Source organism: Seriola dumerili, unplaced genomic scaffold (assembly GCF_002260705.1).
Source record: "Seriola dumerili isolate Sdu_G_001 unplaced genomic scaffold, Sdu_1.0 BDQW01000877.1, whole genome shotgun sequence".
Classification (NCBI taxonomy): domain Eukaryota; kingdom Metazoa; phylum Chordata; class Actinopteri; order Carangiformes; family Carangidae; genus Seriola; species Seriola dumerili.
Window position 1 is genome coordinate 1,224,628 of NW_019175132.1, and position 14,201 is coordinate 1,238,828.

General features: G+C 41.6%; 3 protein-coding genes across 3 annotated transcripts; all 3 read left to right on the forward strand.

Moving 5' to 3' along the window:
• Positions 1–2,850: 2,850 nt before the first annotated feature.
• Positions 2,851–3,486, forward strand: LOC111237510 (heat shock protein 30-like). Its single transcript, XM_022766634.1, has one exon. The coding sequence runs from the start codon at positions 2,851–2,853 to the stop codon at positions 3,484–3,486; it is 636 nt and encodes a 211-aa protein (XP_022622355.1).
• A 1,210-nt stretch (positions 3,487–4,696) lies between these two features.
• On the forward strand, positions 4,697–5,436 carry LOC111237511 (heat shock protein 30-like). Its single transcript, XM_022766635.1, has one exon. It carries the CDS (start codon positions 4,768–4,770, stop codon positions 5,434–5,436), a length of 669 nt encoding a protein of 222 aa, XP_022622356.1. The 5' UTR covers positions 4,697–4,767.
• A 1,285-nt stretch (positions 5,437–6,721) lies between these two features.
• LOC111237512 (heat shock protein 30-like) lies at positions 6,722–7,357 on the forward strand. The gene has a single exon (XM_022766636.1). It carries the CDS (start codon positions 6,722–6,724, stop codon positions 7,355–7,357), a length of 636 nt encoding a protein of 211 aa, XP_022622357.1.
• The last annotated feature ends 6,844 nt before the right edge of the window (positions 7,358–14,201 follow it).

A 14,201-nucleotide genomic window follows, 5' to 3' on the forward strand; every position in this document is an offset into this window, starting at 1 on the left:
GTGGCTCTCATCATTAATCAGCTCAGGCTCCTTCCAGCAGCTATCATTACCACGGACCTCTTCTATTACATCCTTAACAGTGTCATCTGTTGCATCCTGCTGGCAATCACCAGCACCCTCCACCTCCATTTTAGCCACTGTGTAAGTATCACATTGCAGGTCGGAACTGGCCTCTGCCACTTTGTCAGAGTCCTGCACAACTGTCATTTCCTCTGTGCCATCTGAAGTGGTGTGCTTGTTGTTTGGTATTTGGATGTCACTCTGAGGAGGAGAGTATGGTGGAGGTATCTCAGCAGTAGGGGCAGGGGCAGCAGCAGTGGCACGGCGATGTCTGATTTGTAGATCACTTTGAAATAAATCAGCGTCCTCCTTCATGTCTGATGAACTTTCATCACTCACATCTGTAAAAGAATAAATGGTTTTAACTTTAATTTTGCATTTTTATGTAATTAATTCACAGGATTATAAAACTTAATAAGAATTTATTACTAACAAAAAAAACGTAATATACTTTACACTAATATTATCAACTAATATACTTTCTTTTTTGATGAATTTCTAGGTTTTATTTGTTTTTATTTAGTGTTAACAAACCAAGAGACATTTAATTAAAATCTATTTTTGCATTATTAACAAACTATGAGTGTCAAATATAAAAGTACACATTATACAGGAAAACGGCCTCTGTAGGTGTTATGTAATTATAGCCTATATGTATATTTCTGGATTATTTTAACTGATGAGTGTGATATGTGAGCAGCGTTTTTACTGTTATAGTTGGACAGTTTGATCCAATTTGAACTATTACTAGTATATACTTAATTTACAACATCATATTTTATGTTTAGTTCATAAAGTCTTAATCTGGAAAGAAACTAATAACTCCGTCACATAAATGTAGAGGTAAGAAGTAGCCATACATTTATTCCTTCTTAGATGTAGTGGAGTAGAGTATGGAAATACTCAAGTAAGGTTCATGGCTCAAATTTAAATCAAAGTTACACCCCATCACTGACAAACGGTAACCAACATTAGTGGATGAATTTCTATCCGCTTAAATGTGTTTGGAACAGAATGAGGTCATATTATTACAAATGGCTCAGCGTTAATAATGGCTTTATAGCACGTTATGATCATCTATTTTTGTCTTCTACGGTATCACTGTAACCAGCCTACAAATTAATATTATTTTGAGTGCCCTGTTAAAAGGCTATAGCCTATGTTGTCTGTGTGGTACTGTATTTCCTACAGGGCTCATATAAGATATTCCTCAGCACTTAGCTCGGTTTTAATATTAGACTACGGCTTCTGTCTTAAACAGAATCATCATTACTTAGCTATAGGTTAATATACTGACTTGTGGATTCCCACACCTGTAACCCGCAGCAGCCTCCCTCCCCGTGGAAGCGTTATCTGGATCTCTTACCTGTTGACTCCACGCAGCTGTGCGATTCCTCCGGACTCGGCTCTAGTCCCGGCCGGATCACCGATGCGTCTCCCGGGCTCTTGCTGTCGCCGTCGGCGGCTGCGGCCGTGGCCTTCCTCCGCTTCCCCCTCACGGTCCGGTATATGATGAAGCCCGCTAGCACGGATACCATCGCTATTACAGCCAGAGCCACGGCGGGACCGTGCCGTCCGATCATGCAGAAGAGAGAGGCCAGATCCATGCGTCTCTCCAGAGCCACGGTGTTGCCGTCTTTCGGCGACATTGCAATCTGTTGATTAAATAACAAAGCCCCTCTATAATGTCTGTATGTATGTGCGCATGAAGGCCTGACGTGATCGGACTGAAGCTGCAGCAGGCTGCCGCTACTGTGGACTCCCCGCTCTCCTCCACGTTTTCAAGTGTAGTGACCTCTTGTTGCTGCAGAGCTGCAAACGGCTGCAGGTGCGAGCTGCCGATTGGCTGACTGGATCACGGGAACTCAGCCTTCATTCATAAAAAAAGGGAAAGGAGGTTGTTTTTGGAGCTTGCTTCACACCGACGTGCACGATGCAGCTATTAGTAATTGCTCGGGCCCACTGATTGGATTTAGGTCCACGTGAAACCAATGAAACCCAGTCTGATAAGATTCCGCCCCCACCTTGAGAGGATTTGTCCCATCAACAGTGTTCATTTCCACCCATGGTGGTTGTTTGTGTTCCTACATGAGCAGAAAAGGTTATTTAAGAAGATTTTGGTGAAATAATAGAACAAATGTAGGGGTATGGTGGTTAGTAAACCTGACGTGGTTAGCCTGCTCATATATTTTATTTTTTCCCCATAATGACTGCAGTTAGAGTGAAATTATAATACATTAAAGTGAATAGATAATAGACAGATTCCAAATAAAGATAACATATCATGAATTCTCCATTTGCTTTCAATGGGCTATTGTTAAATGAATGACTAAATAACTTTGGTTCAATAAATTCCACTAATCAAAGTAGTCAGGACAAGAATATTGATCTATGTTATGTTATAGGATTATTGACAAAAACATGACATACATGTAGGCTATTGGTGAGAGAAATCTTCTTGGATTGAACAAAACATTACCAAGGACAACTTGCACATTCAGAAAACTGCACTCTCCTCCAATTTGAGTTCTGTCATCATGAGAAATTTCATGAACACACCAGAGTGAGCCAGCAACACCAGCAGACCTGAGTAATAGCTCCTCCCAGTGGAGAGCTGTGGTAATGACAGGAAAGTTCCTGAAGACTCTGGAGCTCCTCCAGTTAGAATATAAAAGCTGGGACAGTCCCACTGCTGAGACAGAAACAACACAAGCAACACAGAAGACAACAGACATGGCAACAGTGTTTCATCTCACAACAAGAGGACTCAACTTTAAACACACTCTGAAGATGCTGTGCTCTCATGGATTCCAGTCTACTCTCAGTCCATTCAGCTTCTACTGGCCTGTACGCAGTCTGTGGCCAGAGGTCACACCTCTGCTCTATCAGCAGGATCGACTGCAGAGAAACCTACAGGAGCTGTGCAGCAGTCTGGAGCTGATGGAAAAACTTCAACGCAACATCCTGGAGGAGACGAAGCCTTTCCAAAGCAGTGTGGCCGTGCAGCCAGTCTCCTACCAGCTGGAGAAAGAGGGAGAGCACTTTAACCTGACTCTGGACACTCAAGGCTTTTCCCCAGAGGAGCTGTCTGTCAGGCAGGTGGGCAGGAAGCTGAGAGTCAGTGGGAGGACAGAGAAGAAACAGAAGGATGGGAAGGGCTCCTACTCTTACAGACTCCAGGAGTTCAGACAGGAGTTTGATCTGCCTGAAGAACTGAACCCTGAAGCCGTCACCTGCTGCCTGGCTCCAGACGGGAAGCTCCGCATCCAGGCAGCCAGAGCTCCATGTGCTGAGGAGGCTGAGAGAGAGCTGACTATCAAGAGGAGCCTGGAGGAGAAAACACAGCAGAGTGTGTGTTCACACACAGAGGACAGCAGCACAGAGACAGACAACAGCACACAGGACAAACCTGAACACATGGACTGATCACAGTGTTGTTGTGAAAATCTGTAATAAATGATTTTTGTAGATATTTATATGTGCATTCATATATGTAAGAACTGGGTATGATGAATAAATGTTAAAACCATATGTTTTCGTTTTGCTCTTTATTTTCTTGGTTTATAAATTTAGCTTTGAAGGTCAAAAAAGTAGAACCTGAAATGCTAGCGTGGACACTTTACTGTGTTTGACACTTAAAGAATGGAAACTTAAATTCATTAATCAAACAGGTTCATCAAGCTTTCATTTACAACTTCATTATAATGCTACATCTTGGATCTGCTATGCATTTACTCTAATTATCTACAAGGTGGCGTTAATACGTTGGTATTTTTACAGGTTCATCATCACAGACACATTCATGTTGTTGTCAAGTGATAAAGAAACAATTAAATTCATAGATAGAGTTTTTCTCAGTTGCGAAGCAGTGGTTGTTCATTTAATGTATACATTAATAGTTGAAATGACACATTATAGTTTATGACCATTAAAGAGTGAAGACCAATGAGAATCTATTGGTTCCAATTCAGTGATCAAACAGGTTCATTAAAGGGACACTCCAGTGTTTCAGTATTGCACTTTCATGAAGCTGGGGACTGAGAAACATGTTATCCAAAGAAAAAAAAAAATCAAAACATCAGAGTCTGAGATAATCTGAGTTTGAGAATATGTCGACCCTGATGACATCGTCAGTGTTGTTTTTTTCAAGCTCGCTGCAGAGCCACAGACGACGACATGCAACTGCTTCCACAGACTGAGTATTTCTCCGTGTGAGGAGGAAACTAAACCTCTTGTGTAACATTGGTGGGATGGCACTTAAATCCAAAGAGTGTCACAACTGGGATACACCACACCTTTAATTTAAGTATATGACCTGTCATTTGTTGGCTGGAGCTTTTACATGATCGATCATAATGTCTGTGATCATCACGGACATAGTTTTGTTGTAGTTCACTGTTTCCTGAAATAGAATATGACTGTCAAAGATACTCTCACCTCAGACCTATGTTCATGAGCACTTGTTGACTCAGACAGTAATATTAGCTTGTCATATCAGCAGACCTGAGTAACAGCTCCTCCCAGTGGAGAGCTGTGGTAATGACAGGAAAGTTCCTGAAGACTCTGGAGCTCCTCCAGTTAGAATATAAAAGCTGGGACAGTCCCACTGCTGAGACAGAAACAACACAAGCAACACAGAAGACAACAGACACTGTAACAGTGTTTCATCTCACAACAAGAGGACTCCACTCTAAACCCACTCTGAAGATGCTGTGCTCTCATGGATTCCAGTCTGCCCTCAGTCCATTCAGCTTCTACTGGCCTGTACGCAGTCTGTGGCCAGAGGTCACACCTCTGCTCTACCAGCAGGGTGGACTGCAGAGAAACCTACAGGAGCTGTGCAGCAGTCTGGAGCTGATGGAAAAACTTCAACACAACATCCTGGAGGAGACGAAGCCTTTCCAAAGCAGTGTGGCCGTGCAGCCAGTCTCCTACCAGCTGGAGAAAGAGGGAGAGCACTTTAACCTGACTCTGGACACTCAAGGCTTTTCCCCAGAGGAGCTGTCTGTCAGGCAGGTGGGCAGGAAGCTGAGAGTCAGTGGGAGGACAGAGAAGAAACAGAAGGATGGGAAGGGCTCCTACTCTTACAGACTCCAGGAGTTCAGACAGGAGTTTGATCTGCCTGAAGAACTGAACCCTGAAGCCGTCACCTGCTGCCTGGCTCCAGACGGGAAGCTCCGCATCCAGGCAGCCAGAGCTCCATGTGCTGAGGAGGCTGAGAGAGAGCTGACTATCAAGAGGAGCCTGGAGGAGAAAACACAGCAGAGCGTGTGTTCACACACAGAGGACAGCAGCACAGAGACAGACAACAGCACACAGGACAAACCTGAACACATGGACTGCACAGGTGTTGCTTTGAAAATCTGTAATAAATGATTTTTGTAGATATTTCTATGTGCATTCATATATGTAAGAACTAGGTATGATAAATAAATGTTGAAACCATATAATTTCATTTTGCTCTTTATTTTCTTGGTTTATAAATTTAGCTTTGAAGGTCAAAAAAGTAGAACCTGAAATGCTAGCGTGGACACTTTACTGTGTTTGACACTTAAAGAATGGAAACTTAAATTCATTAATCAAACAGGTTCATCAAGCTTTCATTTACAACTTCATTATAATGCTACAACTTGGATCTGCTATGCATTTACTCTAATTATCTACAAGGTGGCGTTAATACGTTGGTATTTTTACAGGTTCATCATATTGTCTGTTATCATCACAGACACATTCATGTTGTTGTCAAGTGATAAAGAAACAATCAAATTCACAGACAAAGTTTGTCTTGGTAGTGAAGCTATGGTTGGTCAAGTGTGGAATAAAAACCTTGTTCATTTGACGTATAAATGAATGATAGAAAAGACACTTTATAGTTTATGACCATTAAAGAGTGAAGACCAATGAGAATCTATTGGTTCCAATCCAGTGATCAAACAGGTTCATTAAAGGGACACTCCAGTGTTTCAGTATTGCACTTTCATGAAGCTGGGGACTGAGAAACATGTTATCCAAAGAAAAAAAAATCTAAACATCTGAGTCTGAGATAATCTGAGTTTGAGAATATGTCGACCCTGATGACATCGTCAGAGTTGCTTTTTTTCAAGCTCGCTGCAGAGCCACAGACGACATCATGCAACTGTTTCCACAGACTGAGTATTTCTCCGTGTGAGGAGGAAACTAAACCTCTTGTGTAACATTAGTGGGATGGCACTTAAATCCGAAGAGTGTTACAACTGGGATACACCACACCTTTAATTTAAGTATATGACCTGTCATTTGTTGGCTGGAGCTTTTACATGATCGATCATAATGTCTGTGATCATCACAGACATAGTTTTGTTGTAGTTCACTGTTTTCTGAAATAGAATATGACTGTCAAAGATACTCTCACCTCAGACCTATGTTCATGAGCACTTGTTGACTCAGACAGTAATATTAGCTTGTCATATAGGCAGACCTGAGTAACAGCTCCTCCCAGTGGAGAGCTGTGGTAACGACAGGAAAGTTCCTGAAGACTCTGGAGCTCCTCCAGTTAGAATATAAAAGCTGGGACAGTCCCACTGCTGAGACAGAAACAACACAAGCAACACAGAGGACAACAGACACTGTAACAGTGTTTCATCTCACAACAAGAGGACTCCACTCTAAACCCACTCTGAAGATGCTGTGCTCTCATGGATTCCAGTCTGCTCTCAGTCCATTCAGCTTCTACTGGCCTGTACGCAGTCTGTGGCCAGAGGTCACACCTCTGCTCTACCAGCAGGATGGACTGCAGAGAAACCTACAGGAGCTGTGCAGCAGTCTGGAGCTGATGGACAAACTTCAACACAACATCCTGGAGGAGACGAAGCCTTTCCAAAGCAGTGTGGCCGTGCAGCCAGTCTCCTACCAGCTGGAGAAAGAGGGGGAGCACTTTAACCTGACTCTGGACACTCAAGGCTTTTCCCCAGAGGAGCTGTCTGTCAGGCAGGTGGGCAGGAAGCTGAGAGTCAGTGGGAAGACAGAGAAGAAACAGGAGGACGGGAAGGGCTCCTACTCTTACAGACTCCAGGAGTTCAGACAGGAGTTTGATCTGCCTGAAGAACTGAACCCTGAAGCCGTCACCTGCTGCCTGGCTCCAGACGGGAAGCTCCGCATCCAGGCAGCCAGAGCTCCATGTGCTGAGGAGGCTGAGAGAGAGCTGACTATCAAGAGGAGCCTGGAGGAGAAAACACAGCAGAGTGTGTGTTCACACACAGAGGACAGCAGCACAGAGACAGACAACAACACACAGGACAAACCTGAACACATGGACTGATCACAGTGTTGTTGTGCCAATGTACAGGAAATGTTTTTTATACAAGTGATAAATGATAATAATATGTACATTTGTAGTAATAATTGACTCTAATCAATAAAAGTATTAAAAGATAAACTAAGTTTTGCTACAGCATTTCCATTATTATTTTAAATAAGCAGAAGACCTTACTGGTCAGCTCAACATTAGAGCCTCTGCGTCAAGAACATCATCACAATAAGATTAAATCATCTTTTTCTCGCCATCTTGCATAATGATGAGAATTGTTTTTGAGATGAATTGTTTTCAAGTCAAAGTAAAAATGAAAGTAAAAGTGACATTTTATTATCTTGACGTTTACCTAAAAAAAAAAAAAACAACCCCCCCCCTAGAATATTGAGGAGACAGAGCAAAGAGTGCAGTAACCACTGCACATCCACTAGATGTCACTTTTAGCATTTAGCATAGCCGTGATGAATGAGCACCCCCCCCACCACCATCCACTTGATGAGTTTGAAAGTGTGGGGAGTAAAGGAAGTTTTGCTCAGTTTTAATGACGAGTGAGACCACTAATTTTTTCTCCAGTTTTCAGTGACGATAGGATTCTTAAAAAAATCATGCCAGTCGCATGTATTTTTTAATATATTTTCTGTTTTTGTGACACTGTAAATACAAGTAAGACTTAATCAGGATTTGTGATGATGTTGGTGATATGGGGAAAGTGTTCGTGAGTTAAAAAGTTGAAAAAAACATGCTCTTAAAGATGAACAGTTACTAACACAAACAGTCACAATGATAATGATGTCTTTTGTGGCGTCACGGAAAATCTTATCGTCTGGGTAGCAGGTGTGACTTGGTTGAATAGAATATTGAAATACAAGTCAGTTCTCCTGGGAAGCCAGTCACAATCATCACCATGTTTTTAAAAAAAAAAAAAAGGAAAAGAAACAATATTAGCCTAAGATTGTGCATTGAAGCAGCATTAATGACTTTACCCACCCATTTCTTTTTTTTTTTGCCGTTTTCTTTCCCCTATGTTGTTTACAAGTTAATCTCAGCTATTACCACGGGTGCTTGGTCTCTCCCTGGCTCCCGTCTGGCTGTCAGGGCTGTTCTTTCCCAAGAATAGACGGATTGTCCCGTAAACGTGGCAGCAACATGGGCGGAGGAGGAGAGAAAGCTACTTTGGGGACGCACTCTGCTTTTGTTTTATTTCTATTTGTGGAGCTGCCTCTTTGTTTTTCAGGGCAGTGCTGACAGAACGCTTATTCACCAGCCTTCCAAATATCACACGGTGCTGTTCGCTTCTCCTCTTCACTCCTCAGTCTCTCCCCGTCTGCCTCTGAAATCATCATCTCCTATCATTTCCTCTTAACTCATACTGTTTCCTCTTTTCTCGTTCCCTTCACCACCTCTCATCTCCTTGCCACTTCCATCCTAATAAGTCTCCTCCTTTCCTCTCCTCTCCATCCTCTCCACTCCCTCAGTGACTGTTAGGTTCGGTGTTGCTGTGACATCTCCTTTACTCAGTATCCTTTGCTTTCATCTCCTCACTTCTATTGCAAGATGTGGAGTTTCATTCTGATGCCAGTAACACATGGGAACATTTACTGGCTCTTTTATTTCTTCTTTCCTCCAGGCCTATCTCCCTCCCATCCCATCCCATCCCATCCCATCCCATCCCATCCCATCCCATCCCATCCCACCCCCCTAACCTCCTATCCTCCTCCTCCTTTTTTACTAAAATCTTCTACTCTTTCTCTTAATTTCTCTCCCTTGCTCACATTCACTCAAGCCACATTCCCTCCCTTCCACTCATTTCCCCATCGTCTCAGACACTTTAACTGACTCTTAATGAAAAGGGTGTGTTTGAAGAAGACTGCTTTTATTGCCATTACAAGAGCTCATGAGTCAGTCTTGTGTGTTGTGTGTGTGTGTGTGTGTGTGTGTGTGTGTGTGTGTGTGTGTGTGTGTGTGTGGCTGTCTGCATCTGTTTATGGTAAAAGAGATGTCCAAAGGTTACCGTGTAGATTGATACATTTAAAATGGTGACTTGTTGAAAGTGGTATTTAAAAAAAAAAAAAAGCCAGAATTGATTCAGCAAATGAAATCAGCATTTCACTCTTAAAAATTTCAGCTCCTCAAACACTGAGTTGTTTTGCTTAGGATTTATATAGATTTGCCAAATCTTAGTGAAGTTGTGTTTTTCTGATTCTTGTACAGAGGTTAGATTGTACCTATAGGCACACAGGAAAACATGTACACACAGTCTCTGACTTCAGTCCTCTCCCATCTGACGAGCTACATCACACCTAATGAAAAAGGTCAGTGTGCACGTGTCACCGACAGTGCTACATGAACAATGAAAATGTAGTTGAGTACCAGTCGTAAGTTGTAACAATGCGTACATAACAGACACACTATGCATGAAAGGGGAATCACTCAGTCTGTTAGTTCAGTTGTATAAGGTCTTCTGTGGGGCCTTGAGGTAGCTTTCTAAAGTGATGTCACGATGATGTCATCAGGGTTAGCTTGGCTCGGAGACGACCATATTTTTCACAGACAGCCTGTGTTGTGGACTGGGGGTGTGGAGTTTGAAACGTGGGGGTTTTCTTAGCAGGCAGAATCTAATGAGAGATGCTATCAAGATGCATAATGATGTTACCCATGGGGACTAAGAGTCAGGATCTCTTGGCTTCTTTTTTTAGTCTCTGTCTTGTGAGTCCCACGTTATGGAAGTGTTTTACTAGTTTGCTGGAGTTCCAGGGTGGATGATGAAAAATCCAAAACCCAGCAAATAAAATGAAAGCAAAAAAGGACATATTGGTGTTTGTAAGAAAAAATCTGAATGAAAATATCAGACTAAATCATATTAAGGGTCTAAGTTTCATTTAAGAATTGTTGATGTGGTGAAAAACTTTTCCCATTTCTTCCTGTACATGTAGGTCAGTGTATCATCCTGAAAGAAAAGTCTGTTATATGAGGTCACTCTGTTTAAAAGCTGGAAACATGCTGTAGTCATCAGAAAAAAGACTGAGGTGATATTCATTCATTAACTATGAGCCTTTGGCTCACACGTGCTGTCTGATTCCAACTGGCATCATGGGAGTATTGCAACTTTCCAAATGATCAGTATATTTCTATATCAGGGAATTATTTGATTGGCTACTGGTCACTGGTGATACTATATGATTCTACTTTAAGATTTAGGTCTAATGCCATTGATCAGTGCTAGTGCAGGCAGTAAGGTGCCCTGTATGTAGTGAAGTGGAAAGGACGTTCAGTCTTTCTCTAACGCCCAAATGTTTTAGTTGCCTAACCCTAACCAAACAATTAAACCATATTTTATTTGCCATAACCATGATCCTCCCCCAACTTAGCTCCTATACACAGATATTGCAGAATGTGAGAGCTTTGTTGATTGGAAGAAAAGAAGCAGACTTGTCCAATATTGAGGTTCCTGTGTAGCCACAGAGTTTTTCATTTTAGTCCAAAGCTAAATAGGACTATCCTGAATAGAAAATCAACCTCCGGTATGTTTCCGTTTGGCTGACAACCATCGTTTTGTGTTGTGACTGTTGTCTCTCGAAAGAAAAGCTGAAAGCAAAGTGACATTATTTTAGTCTACGAAGCGTCTGATTCAGTATTAAAGCCTGCTGTTTATACCTTCTTTCCAACCAACAGTTAATGTTATTTTCTTTTAAACATGACCACGATCTTTCCCTAACCTTATCCAAGTTGTTTTTGTGGCCAAACCTAATAAAATCTTAAGCTTAGCTGTGGCAAAACAGAAAACAGCCATGTGAGTGATTTTTATAATGGTCCGACGCATTTTGGAAAGGTCAGAAAATGCTCATATGAGTTTTTTTTTTGAAGAATATTATGAACATATTTTGTTGCTTATTTTGGAGGATTTGTGTTAAAATATCCAATACACAAAGTCCCAAATATTGTAATATTAAGAAGATGAAGTGGACATTGCTATACCACTGTATAAGGTCTGCAACATTAATAGCACGGTCACACATCAGCAATATAAAGCTCCATTGTATTATCGCTCTCAGTGTCGATATAGTGTACATATGCAAAGAAAAACTTTGGAGTTTTGGAGTCTGTGCCCTTTCAGAACAACATTACAGCAGGTACATGACAAATTTCCCTCTGTTATTTATTGTGGGAATGTGTTATATACAGCGAAAGGTCAAATATTTTTATAAATTGTGCTCACAAAGAGAGGCTTCTGTAGCACGCGCACGCACGCACGCACGTACTCAAACACACTTCCTGTGCGACTTTGAGGGTCTCTGGTATTTGAACAGATGTGGTGAGACTGAGTGTGCCTAGATCCCCCCCTGACCTGGACGTGCACTTCCTGCTCCGAAAGCTAACACCCAGAGAGAACAATCGATGTCTGTACCCCTCTGAACACATGCACACACACACACACACACACACACTGTGCACAAACACAAGCGGTCACAGTCGCGTCTAAGGTCAGCATGCGAGCCATAAACACACATAAAAACACATGCTCACACACACACACACACACACACACATTCACAAAGCGGCTAGTGTGTGTTGTTTTCAGATGAGGTGGAATTGAAAGTGAAGACATTCACCTCACATGTTTCAATGTGTGCATATGTGTACATAGATTTAATAAATACCACAATTTTGTATATATTTTCATGGTTTGAAAGTGTGTTCATAATCGCATATTTGTGTGTGTGTGTGTGTGTATATTCTAAATCAGCTGAAATATGGCAACGCAATCCTGTTCTCAGCTGGGAGATGTAGAGTATTTTTTCTGTATGAATGTAATAAAGTCAGTCAGCAACACTGCAGAGTTCACATTCTTTACTCTCCAGTGTGTGTGTGTGTGTGCGTGCGTGCGCGTGCACACACTTTGGGAACAGTGAGACATCAAGAAAATAAAAGCTGAGCCGATAGCTGAGGTCAAAGCGTGAGGAGAGAGATGGAGCAGAGAAAGAGAGGAAATATGAAAACACTAGAGAAGAAATTTGAGAACTACAAAAGAAAAAACAGAGGAAGAAAAGTGTGAAGAGACAAGCCATGAATTAGGATAAAATGTAGTGAAGACGAGACAAAGACAAATTAAGAGAGAAAGAAGTTTGAGAAGAAATACCAGAAACAGCAAAACAGAAAAGACAAAAACAGTGAGCAGGACAAAAAAAGAAAAACAAGCCTGAGTGGTCATGAACTGTAAGCTGAATTTGTGCCAGTGAGGCAGAATGGAAACCTAGAGCCAGACTACTACAGAGGGAGGAACAGATTAACAACACACACCAACATCACATGACATCTCTTTTTCATCCATCTCTTTTTGAAATGAGACCTGAATAACTACCCATCATCCCTAAATAAATGATGTGAGATTTAAAAATAGTAATGTGGTTTGACTGGTGAAAGGTTGGCAAGGTAGCAAAGGAAAACGACAAAACACAAGCAATAAAATGTGGAATTATTATCCTGAAGTTCAAGTGAAATTCAAACACATAAATCAGGTTAAATTTGAAATCGATCAGTTCAGGGCTTGAAACAGAGTACCACTAAAGCGTGGCCGCAAACAGCTATCCAGGGGCCTTTTGTAGCAGAACATTTTATTTAGCCTTGTAGCGGAGAGTTCAACTTTGTGTCTGAAAGCTATAACTAGATCATAAAAAGATTTACAGTATTGTTCTTACAAGCTTTTGACACACAGAAAGTGTGGTTGGTCTGTAGTAAAAGAAAAGAAGAGCTCAACAGCAAAAGCCTTCACATCTATAGGCTATGCAAAGCAAGGAAGTTTTTAGCCCCGCTAGCGTCAGCAATATTGGTCGGACCACCAATTTGGTTCAGACAGAGATTTCTTGCCATGATATTCGACACCATCATCAGATCAAAATTTTAATTTGCCCAGTACTTTGTTTTGATGACCAAATACTAATGGCAATTCCCTTACTTTCAGCTGTACTTTGTGTTTAGTGCTAATTAGCAAATGTTAGCATGCTAACCCAATAAATTAAGGTGGTGAACAGGCTAAACATTTTATCTTCAAAACATTAGCATTTTAACACTGAGCACAGAGCAGCTAGTCTGGCTGCTGTAAAAACTCACCAGCACACCAAATGTGTATTCATTCGCAGCAGAAAATAGTCCTCAAGGAATGCATTAAAAGTTCCTGTTTGCAAAAATCTGCAGTACAACATGGTTTAACTAAAAATAAAACTGATCTGTTTTTACTGTCCATCTTCATATACGTACATCTGGATATAACGAAGGGACTTGGGGAGGGTCGTGGACAGGTTAGGGAAGTTATAAAGTGTATAGATGGACACAGATAAGTAAAGTACACCAGCCTTATCCTTTAATATCCAGCCCTCCAGTTCTGACACGATGAGCTAACATGTGAATATGCGTATCTGCGCTCTCCTGCTTAGTTCTCACTACATAAGCAGCTGTGGGGCTTTTATGGAAAAATGTCACCACTTTTCCAACCCTCCCCAGGAGGCAGGATACCTGGTTGAGTGAGACTGCCTTCCTGACTGAGAACATACACAAAGAATTCAGACTGTGGCTCTAGCACAGTCACTTCTTTAATAGCTCTCGCAGTGTTTTGTATGTCCATTGTCTGGATTACGGTGTTGGGCCGTTATTGCATTCATGGCTGCACTGGGACTTGTGCAGGTCTCACAGACCACTGCATTTGTAAGGTTGAACTTGTCCACTGCCAGAATGTAGTGGGCAGTCACACAGACAGCTCTCAGTGGTCTTAAGAGCTCTGAGAGTCTGTGACGGTCAATTTGTTTTCAATCCTTCCATGTGATTCTTCATAAATCTCAGGAATGAATCATATTAATAT